General features: G+C 58.0%; 1 protein-coding gene across 3 annotated transcripts; it reads left to right on the forward strand.

The window, feature by feature from the left end:
- Positions 1 to 802: 802 nt before the first annotated feature.
- Inf2 (inverted formin 2) lies at positions 803 to 26,565 on the forward strand. 3 transcript variants are annotated; one of them, XM_059279620.1, is made up of 24 exons: positions 803 to 908; positions 11,842 to 12,241; positions 13,305 to 13,420; positions 13,491 to 13,650; positions 14,130 to 14,163; positions 15,051 to 15,192; positions 15,714 to 15,855; positions 16,007 to 16,819; positions 17,272 to 17,417; positions 17,514 to 17,575; positions 17,991 to 18,093; positions 18,258 to 18,343; positions 18,771 to 18,871; positions 19,524 to 19,594; positions 19,699 to 19,806; positions 20,148 to 20,218; positions 20,996 to 21,116; positions 21,477 to 21,641; positions 21,832 to 21,934; positions 22,096 to 22,257; positions 22,781 to 23,410; positions 23,493 to 23,577; positions 23,927 to 23,983; positions 25,910 to 26,565. In XM_059279620.1, exons 2-23 carry the CDS (start codon positions 11,851 to 11,853, stop codon positions 23,937 to 23,939), a joined length of 3,825 nt encoding a protein of 1,274 aa, XP_059135603.1. In that variant the 5' UTR covers positions 803 to 908; positions 11,842 to 11,850; the 3' UTR covers positions 23,940 to 23,983; positions 25,910 to 26,565. The 3 variants fall into 3 exon arrangements, with proteins under 3 accessions (XP_059135603.1, XP_059135604.1, XP_059135605.1); XM_059279621.1 differs by lacking the exon at positions 23,493 to 23,577; XM_059279622.1 differs by lacking the exons at positions 23,493 to 23,577; positions 23,927 to 23,983; positions 25,910 to 26,565 and having other exon boundaries at positions 22,781 to 22,952; positions 23,222 to 23,363.
- Positions 26,566 to 26,653: the final 88 nt, after the last annotated feature.

Consider the following 26,653-nt stretch of genomic DNA (forward strand, 5'->3'; position numbering starts at 1 on the left):
GCACTCAGAGGCCATCCCAGTACTGGCTGGCTATCAAAGGCTACTCCTGCCCTGGGGCCCAGCCAGGGTTTCCAGGGATTGAGATGATGAGGCCAATCAAGAGAAATTTACAGGTAACCAAGAGTGGGCTTAATCCCAGGTGGCTGGGGAGCACACTGAGCACCCCAAGCATGAGATTATGTCCAGGATAGAAGTGGCTACAAGGCTAAAGAGAGACCCAAAGCGTTTCATTCTGCCCACCGGCCACATGCCCTCCACCCAGCTTGGGGGATTCAAGACACAAGTGAGTGGAGAACCTTTATTCATGTTCATAAACCTCTTAGAGGTACTATTTCAAACTGGAGAAATTGAAGCTCCGCAGGGGTGTAGCCCAGACTCAGGCCAGGGAGAGCGCTTCAGATCCTCAGGACAGAGTCGGAAACTGGAGCTATCTCCCATGAAGGATGAGGGTTGGGCCATCAGAGGACTCAAGCCTAGAGCAGGGCTCGCGTGTTGGAGGCAGAGTGGGACCAGGGGTGGCCAGCATAGGGGGCAGACCAGGAACGTGCTAGGGAGTCCGGGAGGGAACTGACTGAGATCAGAGGCAAAGGGGTCGCTCTCAGCGGGACCCCAGCCCCGCGCCGGAATGTCCCACTACCTCCCGTCTCTCCGCCCCTGCAGAAAAGCCAAACCCGGCTGGGCAGGGCCTCCTTGGAGACCCCACCCCGCCCCGCCCCGGGCAGCACCGCCCCCCACGTGGCCGCCGCCGGGCGGGGCCGCACCTCCCCTTCCTCCCGCCCGCCCCGCCTGGCCCGCGAGCGCGGTTAGATCGTGCGGAAAGCAGCCGCGGGGCCGCCGCCCGCAGCACCAGACGCTCCGGCGCCAGGACAGAGGACCTTCTGCATCACCTCTCACTGCGCCTCCACCCGGTAAGTCTGAGGCTTGCTTCGGGCTAGTCTGGAACCCATAGGGAAACTGAGTCTGGGGGCGGTGAGGGAAACGGTTGGGATTGAGGAGAGGGCTCGGAGCTGCCGCGTGTGCACCAAGGTAGCCAAGAATCCGGTCCGCGCTGTCGGCCTTAGACTACGGGCTGTTCAGGGCGACGCCGCTCACTGCCTGCAGGGTGTTTGCCCAGGGTCTGACTGAAGGAGTTCCCCCACCTTGCGGCTGCCACATCCTGACCATGAATCAGCCACAGTTGTGAAAATAAACTTCAACTCGAGGTCCGCCTCTCGGGTAGCCCAGTGTGGGCTTGCTGCCCCGCCTTTTTGGCTCGCTTCTGAAGATGCCCGCGCCCGTGGTATAATGCAGGCCATTGCATCCCCCTGGCCGACCTGAGGGAGTGACACAGCTCTGTTTCTTGAGGCAACACCTGTCAACCCCATCCTGGGCAAGGATGCTGGGAATGAAGGTGATCTTAGTGGGAAAGCTGAGTGACCCCCAACGACGCCTTGGTGGACTCCCCAGAGGACCATGGGGTGGAGAGTGGTCTATAGGCCTGTCTGTCCAGGCCTCTAACCACCCAGGGCCCCGTGTCACGTAGTGGCAGGTCAGGGCTCCAGGTCAGTGCACCTACTCTAAACCCCAGGCACCCACGCTGAAGCTAGAGTTGGGAAGTCCCTTCTCACGAGGTCTCCCGTGGCATTTGCTTTCTCTGGGCCTCAGTGTCTTCACCTATACTGGAAGGCAGAGGACAGTGGCTCAGACATGAGCAAACGTCTAGATCTCTTCAGGGTGTCACCCAGGGCAGGGGGCAGTTGGGGAGCAGACACCTGTAGCAAAAATGGGTGTTTGTTCCAAGGCTGGGGACTGAGACTTCTCCCTGTCCCCACCCATTGGCTCAGGGGCAGCTGTTCAAGCTGACCTAGCAGGGTCCTAATAGGACCCGGTGGGAGTTGGCCCTGCCCAGTTCTACCCTCCTGCCCCTTCCCTAAGGTAGAGACCTCCAGCCCCACACTGCCAGGAACGGCTGCCCTCCACCACCCTGCCCAAGCACAGCTGCCAGCAAGGGTTCTGCTCCTGAACAGCAATGAGTTAACCTTCAGGTGAGGCCCCTCACTTTGTGGGGGTGCTGATGGCTGTCGCAGCTAATTGCACACATCTCCCTGTGCGGGGACCTGAAAGCACCCACCTTAAATAGACTTGTTCACCTTCTACCAAAGTGCACTTGTTACCGAGGGGAAAGTTTTCAGGCTCCTGAAAGCTGCTGGGGGAGGCAGGGGAATTGCTACATGGTGGGTGCAGGCAGGCAGCTGCTGGCCCAGGCTGGGCCGGATTGATGGCGTTCTCTGGAGTAGGCAGAACCCCTGGGCTCTGTGAGGGTGATGGTATGTTGGTTCCTGTGGTCTGAAGGTCACTGCCTGACTCCCCTTCTGTCTTGTACACAGCAAGTATCTAATAAGTGCACAGTTCCTCGGCCAGTGGACTTCCTGTCTCTTTCTAGAGTGAGCTTCAGAGTCGGTCTCCCCGGGGCTGCCCGTGGGGCCATAAGAGAAGTGGGCTGAGGAGCATCTGGTGCGGACAGGGAGGGTGGACTCCCCATCACTGGAGATGTGAAAATGGGGCCCTGTTATGCAGCCTCACCCTGTAGCCTGACCTACGTGAAGAAGGTCTTGTTGAGAAAGTTCAGACAGCCTGGGCCTTGAGCCAAAGTGGGATCTGTTCAGAGCTACCCACCTGCCCAGCACCCAGCACATGTCACCTCCAGCTGTACAGGAACTGGGTAGGGGAACGTGCCAGCTGCGCCTCTGTCCCCTTGTGCCCCTTTCCTAAAGTGTGATTACATGAGGAACAGGGCAGGGGCCGAGCAGGGTCTCTGCTGGGGCCCCTTCATGCTCCCTCAAGCACTGGCCCCAAGCCCTGCTTCCCTTGCTTCTGACAGTCTGTGAGCAGGTCTGTGTGCTGAGAGCAGACGAGCCGAGGGCTGGCGGGACCCATCTGCCCCTTTGGCTCTCACTCCGTCTGGAGAGGATGTGAGCTGCTGTCTATTCTGACAAGAGGCCCTTAGAATGCCTTGTGCGGTGGGCATCAACTCCTTGTGCCCACATCACCCCCCAGGAGGTGGTACCCAGTGATATGACACACAAAGCCCTCTTAACCTCTCTGTCCCTTATTATGGAGCTGTGAGGATGGGGCCCTAATATGTGGCCTTCACCCTGGTGGCCTGACCTAAGTGAGCAAGTACTCACCCCAGGACAGCGTCTCAGGACGGGACACTACAGCTCAGAGAATCAGAAGGTCTTGCCCTGGTCAGGTAGCTCCTGCTGAGTCTCTAAATAGGGCGAAGTAAGCCTTCCTCTAGCCTCCCTCTCCCCCAGTGACTATAATTGGACCTACTGCCCCAGGCCCCTGGGGCCTGGGCTCATGGGGCACTGGTAGGTGCAGTAGGGTATGGCTGAGGGGGGGGTCATAGTTGGGGTTCCTGTTGCTATGATAAAACACCATGACCGAAGAGACAACCTGAGCAGGAAGGGTTTATTTCATCTTACAACTCTCAGGTTCCATCACTGGAGGAAGTCAGGGCAGGAACTCAAGGCAGGAACTGAAGCAGAAGCCATGGAGGAGTGCTGCTTACTGGCTTGCTTCTTGTGGCTTGCTCATCCTGCTTTCTTAGGGTACCCAGGACCACCCGCCCAGGAATGGCATCACCCTCTGTGAGCTGGGCCTTCCCACATCAATCTATCAAGAAAAATGCCCTATAGACTTGTCCACGGGCACGCTGGTGGAGGGAGGAGGCATTTTCTCCGCTAGGATCCTCTTCCCAGATCAAGCTTGTGTCAAGTTGACTAAAGACCGATCGGGACAGAGGGTGTGTACTGCCGCCGAGTACCCTTCACCACTGTTTGTGGACAGGATGGCCAAGGCTGCTTCCCTGCGTCACCTTCACCATGGCTTTCCTTTCTGTAGGAAGCGGACATAGGACAGAGGGAATGGAAGAGTCCAGAGAGGAGGCCCGGTAGCCCCGGCCAGTCTCCTGCCTCTGGCTCAGTCCTGTGCCATGTGGACTCCTGGAAGGGCAAATGGGCTTGAGGAGAGCAGGCTGGTCCCCTGCAGAGGCCTTGGCAGAGTCAGAGTACCAGGGCAGCAGACCCTGCCAATGCTGTCACAGCATTCCACATGTTTCCAGAGCTGGACTCGGTCAGAGCATCCCAGATCCACGTGGCTACTGTGTTCCCATGGGCTCGGCCTCACCAGTGTGTGTGGCCTGTACTGACAGAGTTCAGGCTGACTGGGGTCTGGGTGTGAGGCTCTTAGTGGGGAGTGGGGGAGTGCAATGGAAAACTCACATGAAGGAGCCAGCATCAAAGCCAAGCCCTAGGCCAGCCAGGGCCCGGTGGGTCAGGAGGGACTCACATCCCAGCTTAGCATCCCTGACCATGGTAGGCAGAGGCTAGCCTAGGGCCCCAAGCCAGGACCATCTCACATAGGCCCCACCAGCACTGAGCAGGATGTTGGCCCTTGCTGGTGGTTGGATGTGGCCTAAAAACCATCTGGACCCCTCCAAACTTGGTGGAGCAAACTGGCATATCAGTGACTCAGTCTCCCTGCCTGTCGGTCCAGGCCCCCTGAAGACCTGTGCTGTGGTCTCCATGTGCAAACTCAGTCCCTCATCATCCCTGTGTCCTCCTTCCTGCTCCAGACACAGCTCTACTGCTCCCTGTACCCACAGCAGGGAGGTGGGCATCTGTTCCCGCCTGGCCCAGGCTGGGAGGAGGGTGCTGCTACCTGTCCCACGCCTCTCTCTGCCCCACTTCATGTACAGACACGAGTGGCCTGAGAACAAGACTTTCCTCTCTCAGGGGCACCTGCACGGAGGGCCTCGGATGTGGAGGTGGAGACAAGAGTAGGGGCTGGACCCTGGCGCGTTGCTGAATCCTGCGGCTGGTTGCAGGGAGATGGGCTGTCTCTCTAAGAGGGATCGGAGATGGGAGGTCACCTCCGAGAAGAGTGAAGGGTGAGCAGTAGAGATGTGGTGCTTGCAGGCCTGACGGTTGATATACAGACAGTGCTGGGTCAGCCAATCCATGCTGAGTGCCCAGAGCTCCCTGGTGACCATCCTGGCTACTGCACAAATAAGAAAACCCAAGTCCAGAGTGGGCTGGCTCTTGCAGGATCTCTGGTGTCCTCATTTCCAGCCAATACTGTGAGCAAAACATGCACCTAGGCGGAGGATCTTGCTCACCCGGTTGGGCCTGACAGGCTCCCTGGGGCCAGGTGGCTGAGGAATGCTGAGCAGGGGCCTGGGAGACTGGAGCACTAAGTTAAGTAGATGGCATCAGACTGTCAGGGCAGAGCTGACCCTGTGCGGTAGTTACAGTTAAAGTGGCATTCTTTTCTGACAACCAAGTAACCGTGGTACTGGCAGTGACTCGCTTGTTATCCTATGAAGACAGAAATGGGAAGTCCGTTGGGTTGTCCAGTGGAGAGCCCTCCTCACTTGGACACAGCCTTGTCTTCTCTGTGAGCCCTGGCTGCTGCCCCTGGCTGTGCTGGAGGACACAGGGCAGTCCCTCCCCATTCTCAGTACGTCTTTGTTCTCCTTGCCCCTGGAAGGGAAGCTTGGAGCTGGACACTGGCAGAGGGTGGAGACTGTGATCTGGCATGTGGGTGGACAGGACAGCTTTCCCGTCCTGGGCATGGGCAGGGCTGAGGCCCAACTCTCTGAGGGCAGACCAGCACACAACACTTGCCACGTGCATCCTGAGGAAAGTCTGTCCTACCCAGGTTGGGAGAGGCCCTGCCAAAAACATCTACAGGATCAGAGAGCACACGGGGCCTGTTGGAGGAGGAATTTCCAAGTATATCTGATTTTGGAGAGAGAGAACCAAAGCAGATGGATTCTAGGGTGAGGCTGAGGTCCCCGTGGCCACAAACCCCTGCATGCAACCCTGCAGTTGGAAGGAAGCTGAGGTTAGGAGCTGGGGTCAGTAGCACACTAGCCCTGCCTTCCTGTGGAGCCTGGCAAACCCAGAACCTCAGATCTGCATACCTCACACCTCTCCCTTCCACTGAAGGGGCTTGGCCACAGGAGGAGCTGCCCAGGCCCCTGTGCTCAGAAAGTGCCCTCACAGAGGCCACTAGATTCCTCGGTCCCCTATGCCTCTCTTCAGCCCCCAGAACTTCAAGAATGTCCGAGGGGCCAGGCTTTCCCTGTACTTCACGCAGCTGGGGAGACAGGCGGAGAAAGGGGCCTCTCCGGTGACATTGCAAGCCTGGGGCAGCTGGAGTCCCCACATCATCCCAGAGCGGGTGGAAGTGAAAACAGCTTCCTGGCGTGGGTGCCTCCACCCTTCCTGTCTCCACCTTGCCTGAGTGAACCTCCCGTACAGGAGGAGGACACCCTGAGACCACCCCAGCCTGCCCACAGGACCCCAGCACCAGCTGCTCTGTGCACACCTTTCTCAGGGAGCAAGGGCAGAGGGGAGTCCCCTAGCCCTAGCAGGCATTTCCTGTTTACTATTTCTGTGGCCATTCAGGCAGGTATCTTGGTGACAGTCCAAGTGTTAACTCTAGTTGAAGTCCCACAGCCCTGTCTGTTCTTTCCCCGACAGTGCCAAGAGCTCCTTCATGCACACCTCCTCCTTGGGACCCTGTATCCTGGGCCGTATACTAAGGTGGTCCAGCGGGATCCTCACTCTGCTCGCACACCGTAGGGAACCCATTCTGAGCCACGGTGACAAGTGGAAGTGGGCTGTTGTGCTGCTTGGACAGCCACTTCACCGGGCCTTACACGTTCCGTGTCTGTGGATACAGGGACGGTGGATGGATGAAGTCTTTTGCTCCCTTGAGGCCTACTGTGCATGTAAGCTGCCTTACCGGAGTTGAGCCTTAGGCCAGCTGAGGTCCCCGAGGGGCTCACAGTCTGGTAGGAAGATGACCTACCTGCTGGGGACTGAGACTGGATGGGAGAGAAGGTAATGGGGTTAGGGTAGGACAGGGGCTGTCCTTGAGCCCCAGGAAGCTACCAGAATTGTGTGCACTTCTGTAAAACCAAGTGGAAAATCTGGGCTCCTGAAAGAGCTAAAAATACAGTGTGGCAGCCCCTGCCACCCAGTTCCGGAATCCCGCTTCTGCTGTTTCTCCCTCCCACCCATGGAAGACAAGCTCACTCCTTTGTGTTTCCCCCAACCCTCCACTGGCTCTGAGCCCAGAAACACCCCAGGCCTTATTCTGGTACTGGCAAGGTGCCCCCTCAAAGCTGCCTCTCTACCCCTAGGCAGCAGCCCCTCCAGGGGTCCCCTGCCTGGCCTGTGCCTGACCTAGCCACTTACCTCTGCATTGGCCCATCAGCTCCCCAGTGTTAGCACTCCCTTGCAGGGGTTGGGTGCAGAGGGCAGCACCTACCTCCCCAGGGCTTAGTTGCAAAGCCTGGCCTGCTGCTCCTCAAGGGATACCTGAACTGTCTGACATGTCTAAAAGGCCCAGTGTAACTGGCTGTGGGGCCTTCTAGCTCCTGGAACTATATATAGTCTATGTTTCCTGGATGTAGCAATGAGGAAGTTGAGATGTGGGGTCCTGTGGCTCACTCAGATTCCCTAATGTGTTGGGACACCACCAACAACCTTTTGGGTGCCAGGGGACCCATGCAGGGCTTCCTGCGGCTGTCTGTGCCTTGGTTTCTCTGTTTGCATGGCATGCTGGTTAAGCAGAGTTGGTTCTCCACGCCCACTCAGCTCACGTCTGATTACTAGGCAGGGGCGGAAGCCTCTGGAGTTCCATGAGTCAGAGTAGCTGCCCAGGCATGTGGGACGGAGGTGCGGGCAGCTCCATGCCAGCCTGGCCTAGAGCTTGTGGAGGAGGCAGCCAACTATTACTGAGAGCCACCCTCCCAGGCAGTGCCCTGAGGCCTGCAGGCCCCGATCCTCTCCTTTCTGGGCATCCTGTCAGTGCTCAGATCTGGGCTGGTCACCATAGACCCTGAGGGAGACCCCGCCTTCATGAGTAGTCTCTAAGTGGAAGACCTGGCCTGTGCCTGTGAAAAAGTAACCCCTTAAAAACCATGTATGTGGGCTGGAAAGATGGCCACGGTTAAGAGCACCGGCTGCTCTTCCAGAGGACCCGGGTTCAATTCCCAGCACCCACATGGCAGCTCACAACTGTCCGTGACTCCAGTTCCAGGAGATCCGGCATTTTCACACAGATATAATGCAGGCAAAACACCAATGCACATGAAATAAAATTAAAAAAAGAGCCTTGTGTAAGCTGGCATGGTAGTGTCCACCTTTAATCCCAGTACTCTGTAAGTTCAATGCCAGCCTGGACTGTATAGCCAGTCACAGGCTAGCGTGGGCTACATAGTGATACCCTGTTTTTAAAAGAAAAACAATACAAAACGATAACAAATACAAATACATGAGTAAAAGACAGGCTGCCCTGAGCCCCTGGATCTAGGGATTTTATGTTGCAAAGGCCCCGCCCACTGCAGTCCCACGAGTGCTGAGTGAACTGTGTAAGCAGATGGGACAGTCTCCATGTCCTGGTCCCCATCTGCCAAAGCCAGGGCTGCAGAGCTAACCCTTCCACCCTGGGATGCTGACTGGGGCAAACGGGGCCATCCCCCACACCTTGGGCAAGCCAGGGCATCCAGCCCCGCTGAGTCTCTATCAGGTCTGCCTCAGAGCTGCAAGTGGGAGGGCCGGTCATCCACAGATGCCATTAAAACAGCTTCATGCCAGCTGTGGGGGCACACGCCTATACTCCCAGTGCTTAGAGGCACGGGTGAACGGTCAGGAGTTTGAGGGGCAGTCTCAGCTACACAATAAGTTTGGGGTTCAGCCAAGAGGACACGAGGCCCCGTCACAAAACCAAAGCGGCTGCAGGTTATTCCACCTGTGCACTCTGACCCCTGGCGCTGGTTCCGTGCGGGTCCCCACAGCCCACTCTGCAGTGAGAGCAGAGAGAGGGTGAGTGAATGTCCCTGAGACACACAGGTGACAAAGAGAGAGATTCTGCCCCAGCCTTGTTTGGCACCAGTAACTTCCTGGGTATTGTTCCCCAGGTCCCCCATGGATGCAGAAGCTGTGTTCAGAGACTGCAGTAGTGAAGGGGTGGACCCCAGCTCTGCTTGTTAGAGGTTTGAAAGCGGGCAGGAGAGGGAGAGCTTTGTAGTTCTGGGCGGGGGGTGGGGGAAGGCGGAAAAGAAGGCCCAGGATGCTTCATGGAGGCCAGCCAGAAATGGGACACACTGTTGCTTAGATTTGCCTTTCTCTGGTTGGTCCCGAGTTGGCACCATGGACACAGGTGATGAAGGCTGTCAGTCACTAATCAGGTCCCAGCTGTTGACCTTCCCAGCCAAAGCTGCTGGACTGTGGAGTGCCCAGGTGCTGTGATGGTGCTAGGCCACATCATCTGTTCACACTCAGTGTCATTCTTCAGAGAGGCGGGAAGTCTGGCAGATGCCACCGAGGAAGGAGAGTGCTTCTCACTTTGGCACCCTGGTTTCCAGCCAGACTAGCTCTCCCAGGCAGACACAGTCATCACTAGGGCTTTGGGGGCAACACAGGTTGCCCAGGAAAGCGAGCATGATTATCCAGGGCCCACCCCCACAGATGCAGGGAGGAGCCCATCAGGGAGTGAGTCCACAGTCCTTGGACAGGGTACACACAGGGCTGGAGGACTGGGTAGTGCCAGAGTGGCAGTTGTGAGGCAAGCAGGTACCCTGACCTTTGTGTCTGGGGGCCTCAGGCCTGGGGCACAGTGACTCTGCTGATCCTGTTGTCCCAGGAAGATTGGGTGGGTTCAACATGAAACTGGGGCTCCTGGCCAGAGAACTCTGGATGCCAGAGGCCAGGTCTGGGTGAGTTCATACTCCGGCCACTCAGCCTGTGCCAAGGGGACAGGGCCTCTGGCCAATGGAGGCAGGGATGGGGGCGGGGAGGCCAGTCCTAGGCACCTCTTTGGGCAGCACAGAAGCTGAGGAGCATGCAGAGAATGTGAACATAGTACCAGCCTCCCTCCACCAGCTCCGTTCTATGGTAAAGCTCCCACACCTACTGCCAAGACGTACTTCAAGGGTGTAACGCTGCCCAAGAGACCAGGTCCAGGCCGGCAGCTGGCAGCGGGAATGAGAAGTTGGAGGCAGGGCCCTGAATGGGTAGGCAGAGGCGGCCGGAAAGTCTTGCGCATCTGGGTGAGTAGATTGCTGGGTGGCTGAAAGGGCCTAGGACTTGGTGGAAGCAGAGATCAAGGGCAGGACCCTGGGTTCCCGACCCAGTGAGGTGCAGCACAGGGCCAGGCTGATCTCCCTGGACATTCCCCTTACCTACAGGCAAGAGGAACAGCCCAGCTCAGTTTCAGGCAGAGACGCAGGGGAAGAAACTGAAGACCAGACAGGCCGAGTGGCTGGATTGAAACCCACCAGTAGGTCTCCAGGCCAATCCCTGCTACTCACCGGGCTGCTTGTAAAAGGGACCTCCTGGCCAGGCCACCAGCACTTGAACGGGTGGAGAATGGGGAACCAGGCAGGGGCTCTGTCAGGCATGCTGGGCAGGCATGCTCTCCATCCGTGGCACCCACCCAAGGCAGCAGGGCCTCAAATGGGGACAGCAGACACCTGGGACCCAGAACCACACTGGCAAAGTGCCTGAGCTCTCACTCCATTTGGACGATGGTCTTCTGGGTACCTACCTCTTCAGCCTGAGGTCTCCCCTTCCCTGAGAGAGCTGAGTAAACCTGATACCAAGTGCACTAGCCTCCCAGCATTCGGTAGGTTCCAGTAACACTTGCAGGGTCCAGAAAGTGTGAATGTGAGCACAGTACCAGCCTCCCTTCACCTGTTGAGCAGGTAAAATGCCTGTCCTGAGTCCGGTGCAGGACGGGGCCCTTGGGATGGTACGACTGTGGGAGCTTGTCCCACCAAGCCCTTTCCCTCAGTATTTTCCTCCCACGGCTCCATGATGCCTTTCGCAGATGCTAAATATAAGATCCCAGCCATACATGGTTGCAGGAGAGCCTGGGATGCCCCTGACCTTTGAAGCTGTCCCCAGAGGCTGTGAGGGGCCAGCGGGGCCTAGGAGATGGCCCAGGAGAATTGCGTGGATGGAGGAGACAGCAAGAGTGCAGTTTGTCTGTCTGCAGTTACTCTTTGAGGAAAGGCATGACTTGGAGAATGTTTTAGGCCAGACTTGCTCCCCGCACCCTACTTGGGGGGCATTTCCTATGTTGGAGTTAGGCCTGTTGCTAATGAACCAGGTGAAGCTCTCTGTGTCCAGGGACTTACTTTCTCTCTGGGTGCACCCACCCACAGACGAGCCGAGACCAGGGGAAGCTGCCACCCACTCCATTAAGCCCTGGGCATCACATCACACTGTGTCCTCAGCCTGCTCCTGTGACTCGCCCCTCCTCCCACCCCCACCCCCACCCCACCCCCACCCCGGCTGTGGGCAGTGGGGAAGCGCCTGGAGCCAGATAAGGGAGCCTCAGAGATGCTGGTTTTATTGCACCATCACCGTGATGCCACAGCATTCCAGCTAGCATGTCTGCCTGCTGCCTCCCCCAGGCTCTCCGGGTGAACCGGGGCTTGTCAGGACAGCACAGGCTCATGCCTCCATACCCAGGCACAGGTCTCTAATGGAGCTGCCTCTCGCTGAGCCCTGGGGTCTTTGTGCATAAGCTAGGACTTTCCTGTCTGTTATGCAATCCAGACGGAGCAAGAAGACCCTTTATCAGGGTCAGGAACAAAGTACCTGTCCCAACTTTCCACCACTGGCTGGGCTACAAGCCAGAAACCTAAAAGAGAAACTGAGGCAGCAAACAGTGCCTCCACTTGTCACTTATGGCCAAGCTGGCCTCTGAGCTCTTAATCTGTGGGTCATTTCTGTCCTCTGGTCAGGCTGATGGCCCTGTCCTTCTCTGTTCCTGCAGTTCAGCAAGATGTCTGTGAAGGAAGGCGCGCAGCGCAAGTGGGCGGCGCTGAAGGAGAAGCTGGGGTCTCCGGAGTCTGACCCCACGGAGGCCAACCTGGAGAGCGCAGAGCCTGAGCTGTGCATCCGGCTGCTGCAGATGCCCTCCGTGGTCAACTACTCGGGCCTGCGCAAGCGCCTGGAGAGCAGTGATGGCGGCTGGATGGTGCAGTTCCTGGAGCAGAGCGGCCTGGACCTGCTGCTGGAGGCTCTGGCGCGGCTGTCAGGGCGTGGTGTGGCCCGCATTGCGGACGCCCTGCTGCAGCTCACCTGCATCAGCTGTGTGCGTGCAGTCATGAACTCACAGCAGGGCATCGAGTACATCCTCAGCAACCAGGGTTATGTGCGCCAGCTCTCCCAGGGTAAGCCGTAGGCCATTGTGTGAGGGCAGGGGGGCCTGGGGGCTCATCAGGGAAAGCTCAGCCCTCAGGTGACAAAGGTGGAGACAGCTCTCCCCAGTCAGGCCACCTGGGGCCTTCCACCAGCTGCCTCTAGTTCTGTGACCAGCAGCCTTATGCTGGCTCTACCCTCTGGCCTCTAGGTCCTGGTACATGAAACTGGTCCCCACATACACTGCTTGGCTCCAAGCCTGGTAAAGCGCAGTCACAGTCCTGCAGGCCTGGTCCACACCTGCTAAGGATATCACCCTCTGCCTTTCAGCACCTTCTCTGGTCCCCACCCCTCTCTCTATACCCAGTTGGCCACCCCTGGCCACACCTCCTGATTCTGCCTTTGTATATACCTCAAGACCAGCTTTATCTTCTGGCTTATTGCAATGCCTTGTCTGCAGCAAGAAAACCAAAGTAGGTAGTAGTCTCTGTCCCTCAGTGGAAGCAGCTAAGTCCCACTGGGGCTTAAGACCTTCTATAGAGCAGTAACTAGTGAGATGGTGTCTGTGTGAGCAAGGAAACCAGAGGTTGCCACATGTATCTAACCCAGGACCCACACCAACTCTAGTCTGTCTCCCCAGCCTGGACCTGATTGTACTCCTCCGTCAAGTGGCTGTTCTCGGCACAGCCAGATGAGAAAGCACCCAAAGACTTCCTTCGCTCAGGGTAGTGAAGGCAGGGCCTCACGGATGACAAGGCATCCCAAGCTGTCAGAATTGCAGTTGCTGTCCAGTTTGGAAAACATAGAACCTGGAGCCAGCTGCAAGGGCTGGACTGGGCTGGACTGGGCCGGCCTGGGCCAGGCTCTGTAGACTCCAGAAACCTGCCTTCAAGCCTTTCCCCAAAAGGGCCTGTCTGTGGCCCAAGAAGCAAAGTCAGGGTACTGGGAAAGATCGGTATGGCAAAACCTGGGCCTGGAAAGTTCGCTGGGGTTGGCATCCAAGGCTGCAGCACTGGATTCAGATCACAGGTGTGTTAAAGACTGATGGGGGAAGCAGGACAGTGGGCCTGCTGAGACCTTCCTGACCCTCCACAGCTTTGGATACATCCAATGTGATGGTCAAGAAGCAGGTGTTTGAGCTGCTGGCTGCTCTGTGCATCTATTCACCTGAGGGCCATGCACTGACCCTGGATGCCCTGGACCATTACAAGGTGAGTAGTGGGGGCTGGGCCAGTAGCACAGCATCTGCTGGAGCATATCCTGATCCTGCCCAACCTCCAGACGGTGTGCAGCCAGCAGTACCGCTTCAGCGTCATCATGAACGAGCTCTCAGACAGTGACAACGTACCCTATGTGGTTACCCTACTCAGCGTGATCAACGCCATCATTCTGGGTCCTGAGGATCTCCGCACTCGTGCGCAGCTGCGGAGCGAGCTCATTGGTAAGTGCCCTCACCTGCTGGCCAGGCATCTAGAAGACCTCCAAAGTGCCTTCTGGGCCAGCCCAGCCTGTGCCACACTCCCTGAGGAAATGGGACTGCAACAAACCCTGCCCCTACCCCACATCCCCTAGGACTCCAGAGTAAGGCACTGTCCCAGGGTCTGCGTCCCTCCTGCCACCTCCTCCTGTGGCAGATAGGACAGCGGTGCTGAGGGTTCTGTTTTGAAGCAGGCTGGGTGGGAGGGGCAGACGGGTGGCCCGCTTCCGACTCCAGCTCTACTCCTTCAGGCAGTGGCCGCTGAACAGGCACTAATTTGTATCTAGACCTTGTTCCCCTCTGGAACTTTAAGACCCCCTGATGGTCTTAAAGGAGGGAGAGGGGATATAAAGGAGAGTCAGGAGGCATGTGACAAGGAGCTGGAGGCAGGGAGAGGCCAAAGGCAGTTTTCAGACTTTTCTAATCCCATCCGTCCATCCCAGGGCTCCAGCTGCTGGATATTCTGACCCGGCTACGGTGAGTCCGTGCTGTGGCTGGTTGCACCAGCTGCCCCCTCCCCAACCCTTCCTTGGGGTTCCAGACACCTGGCCCAAGCAGTGTCTCCAGAGGGGCTAAGGGGTTTCTTCCAGGAGTGGGCCTAGGATTCAGGCACTGCCCAGGGCCAGATTGCAGGTTAGCTCAGGATTCAGATGTACAGCTGGCCGTAGCTGTGGGTAGGACTTAACTTCTGCTGACGGTTGCTCGCCTTGCCCTGAAGCTCAGGTGTAACACAGCCCGGAGTCTGTCTGTTGACCCTGGTGTCTCCAAAGGCAGCCCGTCTAGTTGGGAGCCCTGGTCCTGACTACAGTCAAGACAGACCCCCCGGGGGCTCTTTACCTCCAGGAAGTCAGCATGAGCAACCTTACAGACTCTGCTGTGTGTAACTAGCCCAATGCAAAGCTCGGGCCTGTCCCCAGGTGGGTAGTGAGGGGGTCAGTTATTGGCCAGGCTGAGGTGATGGCAGCACCTGGCCCCCGTATACACCCTACATCTGACTCAGGCTAAGCCCATCCCCTCTCATGTTTCATGGTGGCCTGTCTCATGTGTGATCTTGCCTGTGTTTTCTTTAACCCTCTACATGAGGGCCAAACCTCACCCATACCTGTCATGAATCTACCCTGCCCCATCCCTGGACATACCCAGGTGGCCCCTGGGCAGCCTGGCAGGGTGGGAGACTCAGACCCATTAATTACCACTCAAACTGCCCTTCTTGCTGCCATGCCCCAGGCTGGCTGCGGCACGCTGGGCCTGGCTAGGACCCCTGTGTGCTCAGGTGGGCTGAGTAGAGGTAGCTGCATGCAGCCTGGGTCTGTGGGGAAGGGTCCCGTGGGGCAGCAGCTCAACTGGTTGTCCTCCTTCCCTAGAGATCTAGAGGATGCTGATCTGCTGATCCAGCTGGAAGCCTTCGAAGAGGCCAAAGCGGAGGATGAGGAGGAATTGCAGCGTGTTTGTGATGGTATCAACATGAACAGCCACCAGGAAGTCTTTGCCTCCCTGTTCCACAAGGTGGGGCTTGGCTGTCTAGGGCCAGGGCCTCTGCTTCAGTCAGCCCCCACCCCCCCATGGCCGAGCACAGAGCTGGAGTCGTAAGGCCGAGGCTGTGTTGTCCTGGTCATGGTGGGATGCAGGACAAGCCTCCAGAGGTCAAAGCTGTCCAAGCTGGCCGTGCCTTCCTGTGCCTCAGCTAGGTAGTCATTACTGGGGACTTCAGAGAGCTTTAGTGCCAGGTGAGGGGTCAGGAGACCGAGTTTATGTGCCCCCCCAGCCCCAGTCATTGAATGTGATAGCTCTCATCTGGGGATGACGGTGATAGGTAGAAACTAGGGGTCCCATTTAACGTCTCACAGCATGTAGGGGACATGTTACCACCAGTAACACAAAGAGCTCTGCCTCTGAGTCACCCATCACCAGGGCTTTAGTGAGGTGAAGGGGCCATAGGACAGGATGCCCCCAGCACATGGGCTGGTGGGTATCAGCCTGCCCACGGGAGGGGATAGTCATCTACCCGTCTGTTTTGGTTAATGCAGGTGAGCTGTTCCCCAGCATCAGCCCAGCTGCTGTCAGTACTGCAGGGCCTCATGCACCTGGAGCCCGCTGGCCGCTCGGGCCAGCTGCTCTGGGAGGCCCTGGAGAACCTGGTGAACCGGGCTGTGCTCCTGGCCAGCGATGGTGAGAAGCTGGGAGGGCGTGGCATGCGGGGGCACACAGCCTGGTGGGAAGACCCTGAGGTCTTTGGCCATGTGGGGAGGTGGCCTCCCTTTGCCTCGTTTCCCTCTCTGGCCCTCTCTCTCCCTTGACCCTGCATATTTCCTTCCTGCAGCCCAGGCTTGCACCCTGGAGGAGGTAGTTGAGCGACTGCTGTCCATCAAAGGGCGGCCCCGACCAAGCCCCCTGGACAAGGCCCACAAGAGTGTCCAGGCCGACCTAGGCCAGAACCAGAACAGCTCCTCCCAAGACACTGCTACTCCCACAGCTAAGGTGGAAGGCCGGCAGCCCGTAGTGGCTCCTACCTGCCAACATGCGGGCAGCACCCAGACCTCCAGTGATGACCTAGCTCCGCAGCCAATAGCCCTTCAACAGGCAGCCTCACCTCTACCTACCCCACTGCTCTCCAGCTCCACCCCTGTGCTCCCCCCACCCCCACCCCCACCCCCCCTGCCAGGCCCAGGGGCCATATCTCTTCTCCCAGCACCCCCAGCACCCCCTCCACCCCCACCCTTGCCACCCCCCTTGCCAGCCTCAGGGACCATATCTACTCCTCTGCCCCCACCCCCACCTCCCCTGCCAGGCTCAAAGGCCACATCTCCCCCAGCACCTCCGCCACCTCCACCTCTGTCTGACGCCTGGAGGACCCTGTCCCCACCCCCACCCCCACTCCCTGGCATGGGGTGCCCACCTCTTCCCCCTCCCCCTCCCCCACTGCCTGGAACAGGCGGCGGGATCCCTCCCCCACCTCCTCCCCTGCCTGGTTCCTCTGTCCCGTCCATGGTGGGTGCTGTGGAGGAGGTCATTGTGGCTCAGGTGGACCACAGCCTGGGCTCAGCCTGGGTCCCCAATCACCGAAGGGTGAACCCGCCCACACTGCGTATGAAGAAGCTGAACTGGCAGAAGCTGCCATCCAATGTGGCACGAGGTGAGCCCTTGTTCCAAGCCAGCCTCTGACGGGGGTAGGTGCATACTGGTCATTCCTCCTGTGAGTATCCACCGTTCAGCCACCTTTGCTCAGTGGGGACAGCCAGGCCCCTGTCACGGCTCAGTCCTTATGTGTCTTGCATGGAACTTAAAGCCACCTCAGAGCCCTGTGGGTCACAGGTGCCTGCTGCCGAAGGCCCTGCCCCGCCTTCCTCCGTAAGGCTCTCTGTGTGGTGCCCTAGGTGCTCAGGGAAGGCCAGCCAGAGAGAGACCAGATCAGCTACCAGCATGGATGTGTGTGCCCACATGCATGCACATAGCTTGACTACAGCTTGGAGGCTGGGCTCCGGGCCCTGTTCAGTCCCCAGAGGCCTTGGCACACCTGCCTTTGGACCCACAGGCCCACATTGAGGATGAGTTTCAGCAGGTACCTTGCCTGTCCCTCCCCTGTAGAGCGTAACTCCATGTGGGCAACACTGAGCAGCCCCTGCACAAAGGTGGTGGAACCTGACTTCTCCAGTATAGAACAGCTGTTCTCCTTCCCCACGGCGAAGCCCAAGGAGCCCTCTGCTGCCCCCATCAGGAAGGAACCCAAAGAGGTAAGAACAGTGATGGAGGCTGACCCATGGCCTCCGTGGGTTGGAATGACCTGCTCTGCCCACCCTCCAGATGCCAGCTAAAGGTGCGTCTTCTAGGTCACTTTTCTGGACTCCAAAAAGAGCCTGAACCTCAACATCTTCCTGAAGCAATTTAAATGGTGAGTGAGGGACATAATGTTGCTGCCAAACTTGGCCCTAGCCAAGCGGCCAGCTCTGCCCTGAGCCTCCCAGGCCTGCCCAGCAGTGCCCCCTGCAGGCCGATCAGGTCCGTGCATGCTCCATCCCCAGGGCAGGAGACTGGATAGCTGCCACAGATTGTCTCATCTAAGATTCTATAAGCTGGGGTAAAAGTGAGGCCCAGAAAATCACTGAGGTAGACTCCCAGACTGTAGGAAAGCTGTGGCCAAATCAAGGGAAGGCTAGGCCCTGCCTCCCAGTGTCTAAACCCTTACCTAAGAGCCCCCTCCAAGAGCTCCGTGGATGCCCATCAGCCGCCCCCATCTCTAAGCGTGGCAGGGGACAAGGGGAAGCGGGAAATTTATGCTTCTCGACCTCGGTCCTCACCCGCTCCAGCTCCAATGAGGAAGTCACCACCATGATCCGGGCTGGAGACACAACCAAGTTTGATGTAGAGATTCTCAAACAGCTCCTAAAGCTCCTTCCAGAAAAACATGAGGTGAGCTGGGGCCCAAATCAACCAAAGAAGCAGGGATAGCAGGGTCCTGGCCCACCTCACCCCAGCGGAAAGGCTGGGAGCCACCATGGAGCTTCATGAGGAGCCGGAAGTAGGCTGGTGTTGGGCAGGCAGACAACAGGTTCCTACATGTGACATCCATGCAGATTGAGAACCTGCGGGCATTCACTGAGGAGCGGGCCAAACTGGCCAGTGCTGACCAGTTCTACGTTCTCCTTCTGGACATTCCCTGGTGAGCAAAGCAGCCCTGGGATCCCGCATAGCCTGTGGGGAAGGAGAGCTGGAGCGAATAGGGCAGGAGCCAAGCTTGGGTGAGGAAGAAGGGGTCAGGAAGGCAGCTGTACACAGTCCCTAGGGCCCCGAGAATGGGTCATCTAGTCTGCATCTAAGTGTCACCATGTACCTCGTCCCCTCTCAGAAAGCAGAGGCGGCCTCTTAAGTTCTGAGGCCAGAGTCTTCTGAGACGCTCCGGGCCCCCTAGGCTGCCCCCCAATTACCCAGGCCTTACTTCTGTCCTGGGAACCGGCCTGGAAATGTGCATGTTCCCAGGCCAGGCCATGGGGACCCCTCCCTCAGCCCATCCCCCAAAAGCAGAGCATGTTCCCAGTGGCAAGCGTGGTGGAGCCTCCAGGCCCTAACCCCCTGCTCTGCTGCACCAGCTACCAGCTGCGGGTGGAGTGCATGATGCTATGTGAGGGCACGGCCATCGTCCTGGACATGGTGCGGCCCAAGGCCCAGCTGGTGCTCGCCGCCTGCGAGAGTGAGTGGGGCCCAGAAGCCTACGGGGCTGGGAGGGACATGCCTGCCACAGCCATCTCGCGATGGCCACTGGGAGCTGGTGAAGTGCTGGCCTTCTCCACCGAAACCCACGGTCACCTCTGCAGCTTCCCCACGACACACAGGAGTGAGGATACGTAGTCCAGACCCACAGGTGTAGCGTGCATGCGGATGTATTCACGTTCAGCCGCTCCCATGCAGACAGAAGCACAAGAGTGTATACACATAAGTGTACATGCCCCTCCTGTGAATGTGGAGCCCGATACATGCCTGTTCCCATCTCAGCCATTGAGCCAGGAGTGTCCTCCCTGCAACCCAAGGGACAGGGACCTGAGAACTAGGGTGGCCACAGAATGCTAGGGGCGCCTCTAGCATTCCAGAGTCCTCTCCCAAAGAACATGTGATGGCCGTATACCTTCTGGGGTTGAGGGTTCAGCAGATGTGGACATTGCAGACAGTTGTTTCGAGAGTCCCTCCACCTGTTGATGATGAAGGAGTTCCTAGTCCCCCGTAGCCCCTGCCTTGTGTCCTTTCTGGTGCTGTGATGGGCCTGGGGTCAGGAAGCAAAGGAAGCAAGCACCCCCTGGGGACCCTGGAGGCTTTGGCCTTCCCTCAGCCCTGCCCGTCCGTCACAGGCCTGCTCACCAGCCCGCGGCTGCCCGTCTTCTGCCAGCTGATCCTCAAGATCGGGAACTTCCTCAATTATGTAAGTTGGAGCCATCCTGTAGCTGTGCCCCCACACCCTGGGCGTCCGGGGACTCACCCCTGTCCCTCGCAGGGAGTCAGGGGACTCACCCCTGTCCCTCGCAGGGCAGCCACACAGGAAACGCAGACGGTTTTAAGATCAGCACATTGCTGAAGCTCACAGAGACCAAGTCCCAACAGAGTCGCGTGACGCTGCTACACCATGTGCTTGAGGTGACCTCTGGGGAACCTGTGGGGTGGGGCGCCCCTCCTCATACCACCCCTACTCTGGCCTTAGGCCCATTATTCCAGAGACTGAGCCACAATACTGCCCATCCCCAGCAGGCCTTACCTACCACCACCCCCATATACACTGGGACAGGCTCTCTTCTCTCTCCAGGACATCCATCCATCTCTGGAAAGCAAAAATGTTAGAAGATCACAGGCCTGTGGCAGGCTGTTAGAGGCCCCAGGAGGGTCAGAGGGCTGGTGGAGGTTCTACCCAGGATTGTACAGGGTGATAGCCACAGGCTCAGTGGGGTCCATGGGATCTTACTGGGCACATTGTGTTACAGGAAGTGGAGAAAAGCCACCCAGACCTCCTCCAGCTGCCACGGGACCTGGAACCACCCTCTCAAGCTGCAGGGTGAGCACTCCTGCCAGCCTAATGCCTCAGCAGCTCAGGCCCCAACCTCCGATCCCAGTCTCCTGGCAGCAGGGCCTGGCCACAGCTGACTCACAGCCCTGTGCCTCAGGACCCCCTACCCCAAAGAATGCTGACTCACTTTGGGACAGGACCGTGTCCGCTCTAACTGTGTGACTTAGGTCAGAATGTGTGAAGCCTAGAAGGGATGAGGTCAGAGTCTGGCACAACCTCTCTACAAAGTGAACCTTCACAACAGTGTAAGCTAGGTCACGCCACCTCATGATACAGAAGAAACTGAGGCGCAGGGAAGTGGTGTTGTCATCCTGGAGCCTCAGCACCCAGCAGAGAGGCTAACTGGACACCAGCTCCAGAGTCTGTGTTCCCAGGCTCCACTGCCCTGGGAGCTTTTGGTCCAGCAGCTGCTGGGCCTTAGGGCCAATCAGGCAAGCATGGCAGTGGGCCCAACAGCTGGGCTGAGGTTCCCAGGTATGCCCATCATGGCACAGGCCCTGCTCTACCACGAAGGGCCAGTATCCTAACAGGACTGGCTGGTTTGAGTGTCACAGAACAGGCACCTAACCTACCATACAGAGCCCTCAGGAGTGACTGGCTTCTGGGACCTGCTGTGTGAAAATTGTGATGGGCCCAGGGTCGGCAGTGGGGTGTGTGAAGAGGGCTAACATATTCTCAGGGACTGTGCAGTCAAGGGCCCATTGTGACTGGTTGTCAGCTGATGCCTGATGTATCTTGCCAATCTTGCCCCTCGGTGCCTTTCAGAATCAACTTGGAGATCATCCGCTCAGAGGCCAGTGCCAACCTGAAGAAGCTTCTGGAAACAGAGCGGAAGGTGTCCACGTCAGTCCCTGAGGTGCAAAAGCAGTATGCTGAGCGCCTCCAGGTAAGCTGGGCAGTGGTAGTCCGGTGGCTGGCAGAGGAGGCTTCCCAGTACAATCCAGGGAGGAACACAGATCCTGGGTGTCCAGGACCATGTAGAGCGAGTAGGTGGGTGAGCAGCTCTGCTGTGAGCACAGGCCAAGGGACAAGAGAGCGTGAGTCAGCAGAGCAGCTTCTCTGGTTCCTGTTCTAGTGTTTCCTGTAGGGTATGGACTCCATGGCCCTAGGCTAAGGCTCCCAGGTACATCCAGCATGCCACAGGCCCTGCTCTACATGGAGACCTCTGCCCAACCGTCCTGTGCCCAAGGCCTCACCTGCATGCTCCCCTGGCTCACTGGGTAGTGACTGAGACTTATGTCCCCAGGCCAGCATTGAGGCCTCTCGGGCACTGGACAAGGTGTTTGAGGACATTGAGCAGAAGAAGCTGGAGCTGGCTGACTACCTGTGCGAAGACCCCCAGCAGCTGTCTCTAGAGGACACGTTCAGCACCATGAAGACCTTCCGAGACCTCTTCACCCGTGCCCTGAAGGTGTGGTGGGCCCAGGAGGAGTTAGGTGATGGCTGAGGCTAGAGTGGGGTTCCCAGCCAAGCTAGGCAGAATTTGCTCCTTTGTTCCCAGCTGTGGATAGGTACAGCTGTGAGCCCCACCCTCCTTGTCCCTTGGTATACCCACTGTGGGTTACTGGGTTGGGTGACAAGGCTCCTGTCTGTCTGAGCAGGAGAACAAGGACCGGAAGGAGCAGATGGCGAAGGCCGAGAAGAGAAAGCAGCAGTTGGCAGAGGAGGAGGCACGGAGGCCGAGGGGCGAGGACGGGAAGCCTGGTGGGTCTCGGGGGGCAGGTGGGAACAGTGACAAGCCTTGGGATCCAGGTGGGGCGCTCTCCTTCCTCTCCCGAGCCTTGCAGTGCTTCCCCAGCTCTCCTGGGGCTCCCTGGGGTGGCCTAGGGTCTCTGAGCGGCCCTCTGAGGTCTGTGGCTCTGCAGTCCGGAAGGGGCCTGGGAAACAAGAGGAGGTGTGTGTCATCGATGCCCTGCTGGCCGACATCAGGAAGGGCTTCCAGCTACGGAAGACCGCCCGGGGCCGAGGGGACACCGAGGCAGGCAGCAGAGTGGCTCCAGCAGATCCTCCAAAGGCCGCAGAGCCTGGTAAGACCCAAGCCTGTGACCCCCGCCCCATTCCCTCACCACTTACCTGTGCTTGCCTCCAGGAGGCCTTCTGGGACCTTCTACACACAGTGCCCTGGAGACACTAAGGGGAGGGTAAGGGTGAAGGCCCTGTTGGCACAACTCTGAAAAGGCCTTCGGAGAGGGCTGTGCCTCTCCTGGACGTTGTCTTTATAACCTTTGAGTGGCCAGGAGATGTGGGAGTTGGTGGTCCACTGATGGAGTGAGTTCAGGGCACTGAACTGAGGTGTTGAGACAGGCAAACCTTAGGAAGGGCTCCACTACTGGGACTCTGGAAGTGGATGGTTTTTATGGCCCACTGGGTATCCCCCAGTCTCCAGAATGAAGACACTGCCCTGCCTTGGCCCATGAGAAACCATGCTGGAGGTCCCTGAGATTGAAGTTTGGAGTAGGAAGCCTCAGGGTCAGCAACACTTCCAGGGTGGGACCAGAATGCCTAAGAACCTGGCCCTTGCACTTCACTGACATATCCCTCCATCCACAGCAGCTGCCACCAGCCCTATACAAGCCACAGACCACCCTGCCTCAGAGCCAAGCTTGGATACTTCAGCAGCTGGCGAGCCACAGGGCTGGGACCTTGTGGACGCTGTAACCCCCAGCCCCCAGCCCTCCCAGGAGGAAGGTGGTCCCCCAGCCCTGGAGAGGCGTTCTTCCTGGTATGTGGATGCCAGTGACTTCCTGGTCCCTGAAGATGCCCTGAATGCCCAGCCCTCTGAGGGGGTCTGGCCAGTGACTCTGGGAGATGACCAGGCCTTGAAGCCTCTCGAGTTCTCGAGCAATAAGCCTCCTGGAGTCGCGAGCTCACACCAGGATGCTATGGATCCTGAAGCCTTGTGGGGTGTCCACCAAGCCAAGGCTGACGGCACAAGAGAGGGACCAGAGGATACAGCTGAGCGCGGCCACAGCACCCACCTCCCCTGCACAGGCCCAGGAGAGGATGAGGATGAGGATGACACAGCCCCAGAATCCGCACTTGACACGTCCCTGGACAGGTCCTTTTCTGAGGATGCAGTGACAGATTCCTCGGGGTCTGGCACCCTCCCCAGGGTCCGAGGCCGGGTCTCAAAGGGGACGAGCAAGCGAAGGAAGAAACGCCCCTCAAGGAACCAAGAAGGTAACTGGGAAGTGGGCTGTGGTGAGCAAGCTGGGGGACATATGGGTCTGGCACGTGGTTAGAGCTGATTGTCCCATGACAGGGCCTGGGACCTCTCCCTGCCATCCAGCTGGTCCCTCCCCTATCCCTGCGGGTACTACAGGCTCAAACAGCGTCCAGGAGAGAGGGTGATTCAGTGGGGCACAGCACTTCACACAGAGGGCGGCGGCTTTGGGGGCCACCGCCAGCACCACCCTCACCTGCAAATCCTGCCTTCACACCCTTCACTTGTGCAGGGAGTGGAGCAGGGTGGCCCTGGGCTCTCGCTGCTGCAGGGTGGTCTGGCACTAAGGTCCTGGCTGTCTCTGCCTTTGTCACCGTGACCGGAGAGTCTGGGCTTTGGTCTGGCGGTTTGTCTCTGCCCCTGACCAAGAGTGTTGGCGTGGCTAGCTTGGCCCCCTCAGATCCTACCACCCTGAGTTCAGGGCTGCCCACCTGTGATAAGCTGATGAGTGTGTTTCTTTTATTTGAAAGCAGAGTTTGCCCCTGATTCTGATGATAATAAAACAAAAAGGCTGTGTGTGATCCAGTGAGGTATGTATGCAGCCTGGCTTGTGCTGACTAATGATAGCGGCGGGTGCCGGGGCCTCAGCCTGCTGCCTGGCCCTCCTGGGCACTAACCTAGCTTCTCTCCAGCCCTCTGGGTATATTCAGCAAGCCCCAACCTTGGCTCTTGGTGGTGGTGTCTCTGCTGTTCCTGCCTTGCTGGAGAAGGCCCAGCTGTCCAGCCTTGCCTGCCCGGGGTCTTTTCTTCCCCAGCTGGACACAACCTCAGAGCTGGACTCCAAATGGGTTTCCAAGAAGGGTAGATAAAGCCAAACAGGGCTCCCTGTAGGGAGTGGGAGCCCAGGCTTTTGTGGGTACAGTGTGGGATCTTTGGGGATGACTGTTTCTTGGTCCTGCAGGACAGACTGAGGTTGTTCCTATCCGTGTCTTGGTCCTACCCATGGCCATGGTAATTCTGCAGCTTTACTAACCTCAAGTCCCCAGAAGACACCGTCCCTCTGCATGGGGTCAATCCTCCCAAGACTATTCCAGCAATCCCCATGGTCCAGCTTAAGTCCAAGCACATGCCCAAAGAGACTGTGAGGAAATGGATGTTTCAAGTAGTGCAGATGCTGCCAGAGGCAAAGGCGCATCCCGCCCCCCCCCCCCCCCAATAGCAGGAGCAGAAAGGGATCGGTTTAGATGTCAAGTCTTCCTCATATGTGCCATATGGGTCTTCTAGACCCCATTCATGGCAAGACAGCCAGGGCCAGTGACACGGCCCAAGAGCTTAGAGATGCTGTTGGACCAGCTTGGGCCCTGCCCCATGGCAAGGCTTCATGGACAGAGGAAGGCCCAGCTTACAACAAAAAGCCTGACCCCATCCGTGAGCTGTGAGGCCAGGATGGACAAATCCCAAGCACCTCTGGCCATGCTCAGGGATCCTGGGTCTGCCTGGCACTTTGAACCCCCTGGCCACTAGGCTAAAGTCTCAGGATCAAGGTACAGGTGTTAGTTCATTGTAGGCAAGACCCATAGGGAGGTCAGAGCTCCATTACTCTTGGGGCTCAGCCTACACGTTATGATTAATACACATGAGTCTATTTAATGGGTAATAGGGATTTATTCCCTTTCAAGAGGTCATGTACAAAGGCAAGAAGCACCGCCTCTTTCAGACCATGTAGCCCAAGGCCATGGGCGGAGCAAATACCTGCACAGTGTTCTTCCCTCGATTTTTTTCAGTGCTGTTAATCCTGCATATGGATTGCCCCATTCTGTAATGCCTTTTTATGGAGACCAGCTCCTGTATCCCTGGATCGGCAGCCTCTCCATACTGAGTGCCAGACTTGCTACACCCCTGCCTTGGTTATTGGTTCATTTCCCCACTCCCTGTGGATGTCCTGCTAACACCCTGGGTGAAGTTTTGACAGCCGGCTGTAGCTCCACTCATTTCTCCACTCTGTCTTGAGCAGATTCTCAAGCTCAAGCCTCCAGGGGGTACCTGGAACCCCACCCACCACTGGTGGAAAAGCATGCTTTTTAGGCAGCACAGAGTGTTGGGAGCAGGGTTCCTTAACAGGGCAGGATGGTGGCAGTTCAAGTATGTAGCTGCCAGCCCAGGGCCCTCCCTGGTCAGCACCCAGCCAGAGAGAAAGCAGGAAGGACCAAGTCCCAATGCGGGTTGGTGAGGATAGATAGTGGGTATGGGTCTGAGATGTGAGAAGTAGACCCCCGGACCCCACTGCCGACGAATCAAGCTAAGGTACCAAGCCTGGCTAGGACAGCCTCTGTAGGAGCAGCCTGCTGGCATCACCTTGGTTCCATCCACTCAGATGAGTGCTGCTGCCCCAGGGAAGAACCTGGAGTCAGAGTGGACCTGGATGTGCCTTGGCTGTGGCAGTGAGACCCTGTGGTGGGCACCTGTAGCTTTCTGAGAAAGGCTCCTCCTGACATTGTCATTTCCTTCCCCCACAGGCCTCAGGTCCAGGCCCAAAGCTAAATGAGTGCCCTCAACGGCTCAGCACAGCAGCAGGTGCTGGATGTGCTGCCTGGAGAGGCTCTTCGGGACCAGGCTGGGACTGGGCCCCCGAGAAACCGAAACTCCGTGCCTTACCCAGCCAGGATCCTTGGAAGCCTTGGCCATTGATGTTAGGACCTGGCCTGGCATCACCCTGGACCACCTGCACGCTTATAACCTCCCAATCTGCTTTGCAAACCACTACCCACCCCTATCGCATGCACCACGGGGGTGGGAGGGAGCCTCCCGTCTGGCTCTAGGGAGATGGGTGCAGACACCTGCAATGGGCAGCAGCATCCCCAGCCTGCCTCCAGGGCTCAGTTGATTTTTACCTGAGTACTGTTTGCTGCATCTTCATTCTGCTGTGGCTGAGTTGGGGATAGTGAGGGAGGCTTGCTGGCAGTACTGGGGTGGGACCTAGCTGGTAGGCCCCAGGGAACAAGGCAAGCTGAATAATGGATGGTGACCACAGCAGCTGCCATCTCCCTCGGTGTCTGCCCAGCAAGGAACAGGCTGCCCCTGCTCAGCCCCTTTGCCCCCACTCCCAGGTATGCACTGTTGAGTCTGGAGTCCAGCAGGGATTTTAACCAATAAAGAGTAACCTTGTCTGCCATGGCTGTTGTATGTGTACCATGGGAATGAGTGGTGACGTGGTGGTGAGGGTCTGGCTCCTGTGGGACTCCCTGGCGGGACTACATGGA

The sequence above is a fragment of the Peromyscus eremicus genome, chromosome 14, assembly GCF_949786415.1.
Source record: "Peromyscus eremicus chromosome 14, PerEre_H2_v1, whole genome shotgun sequence".
NCBI lineage: Eukaryota > Metazoa > Chordata > Mammalia > Rodentia > Cricetidae > Peromyscus > Peromyscus eremicus.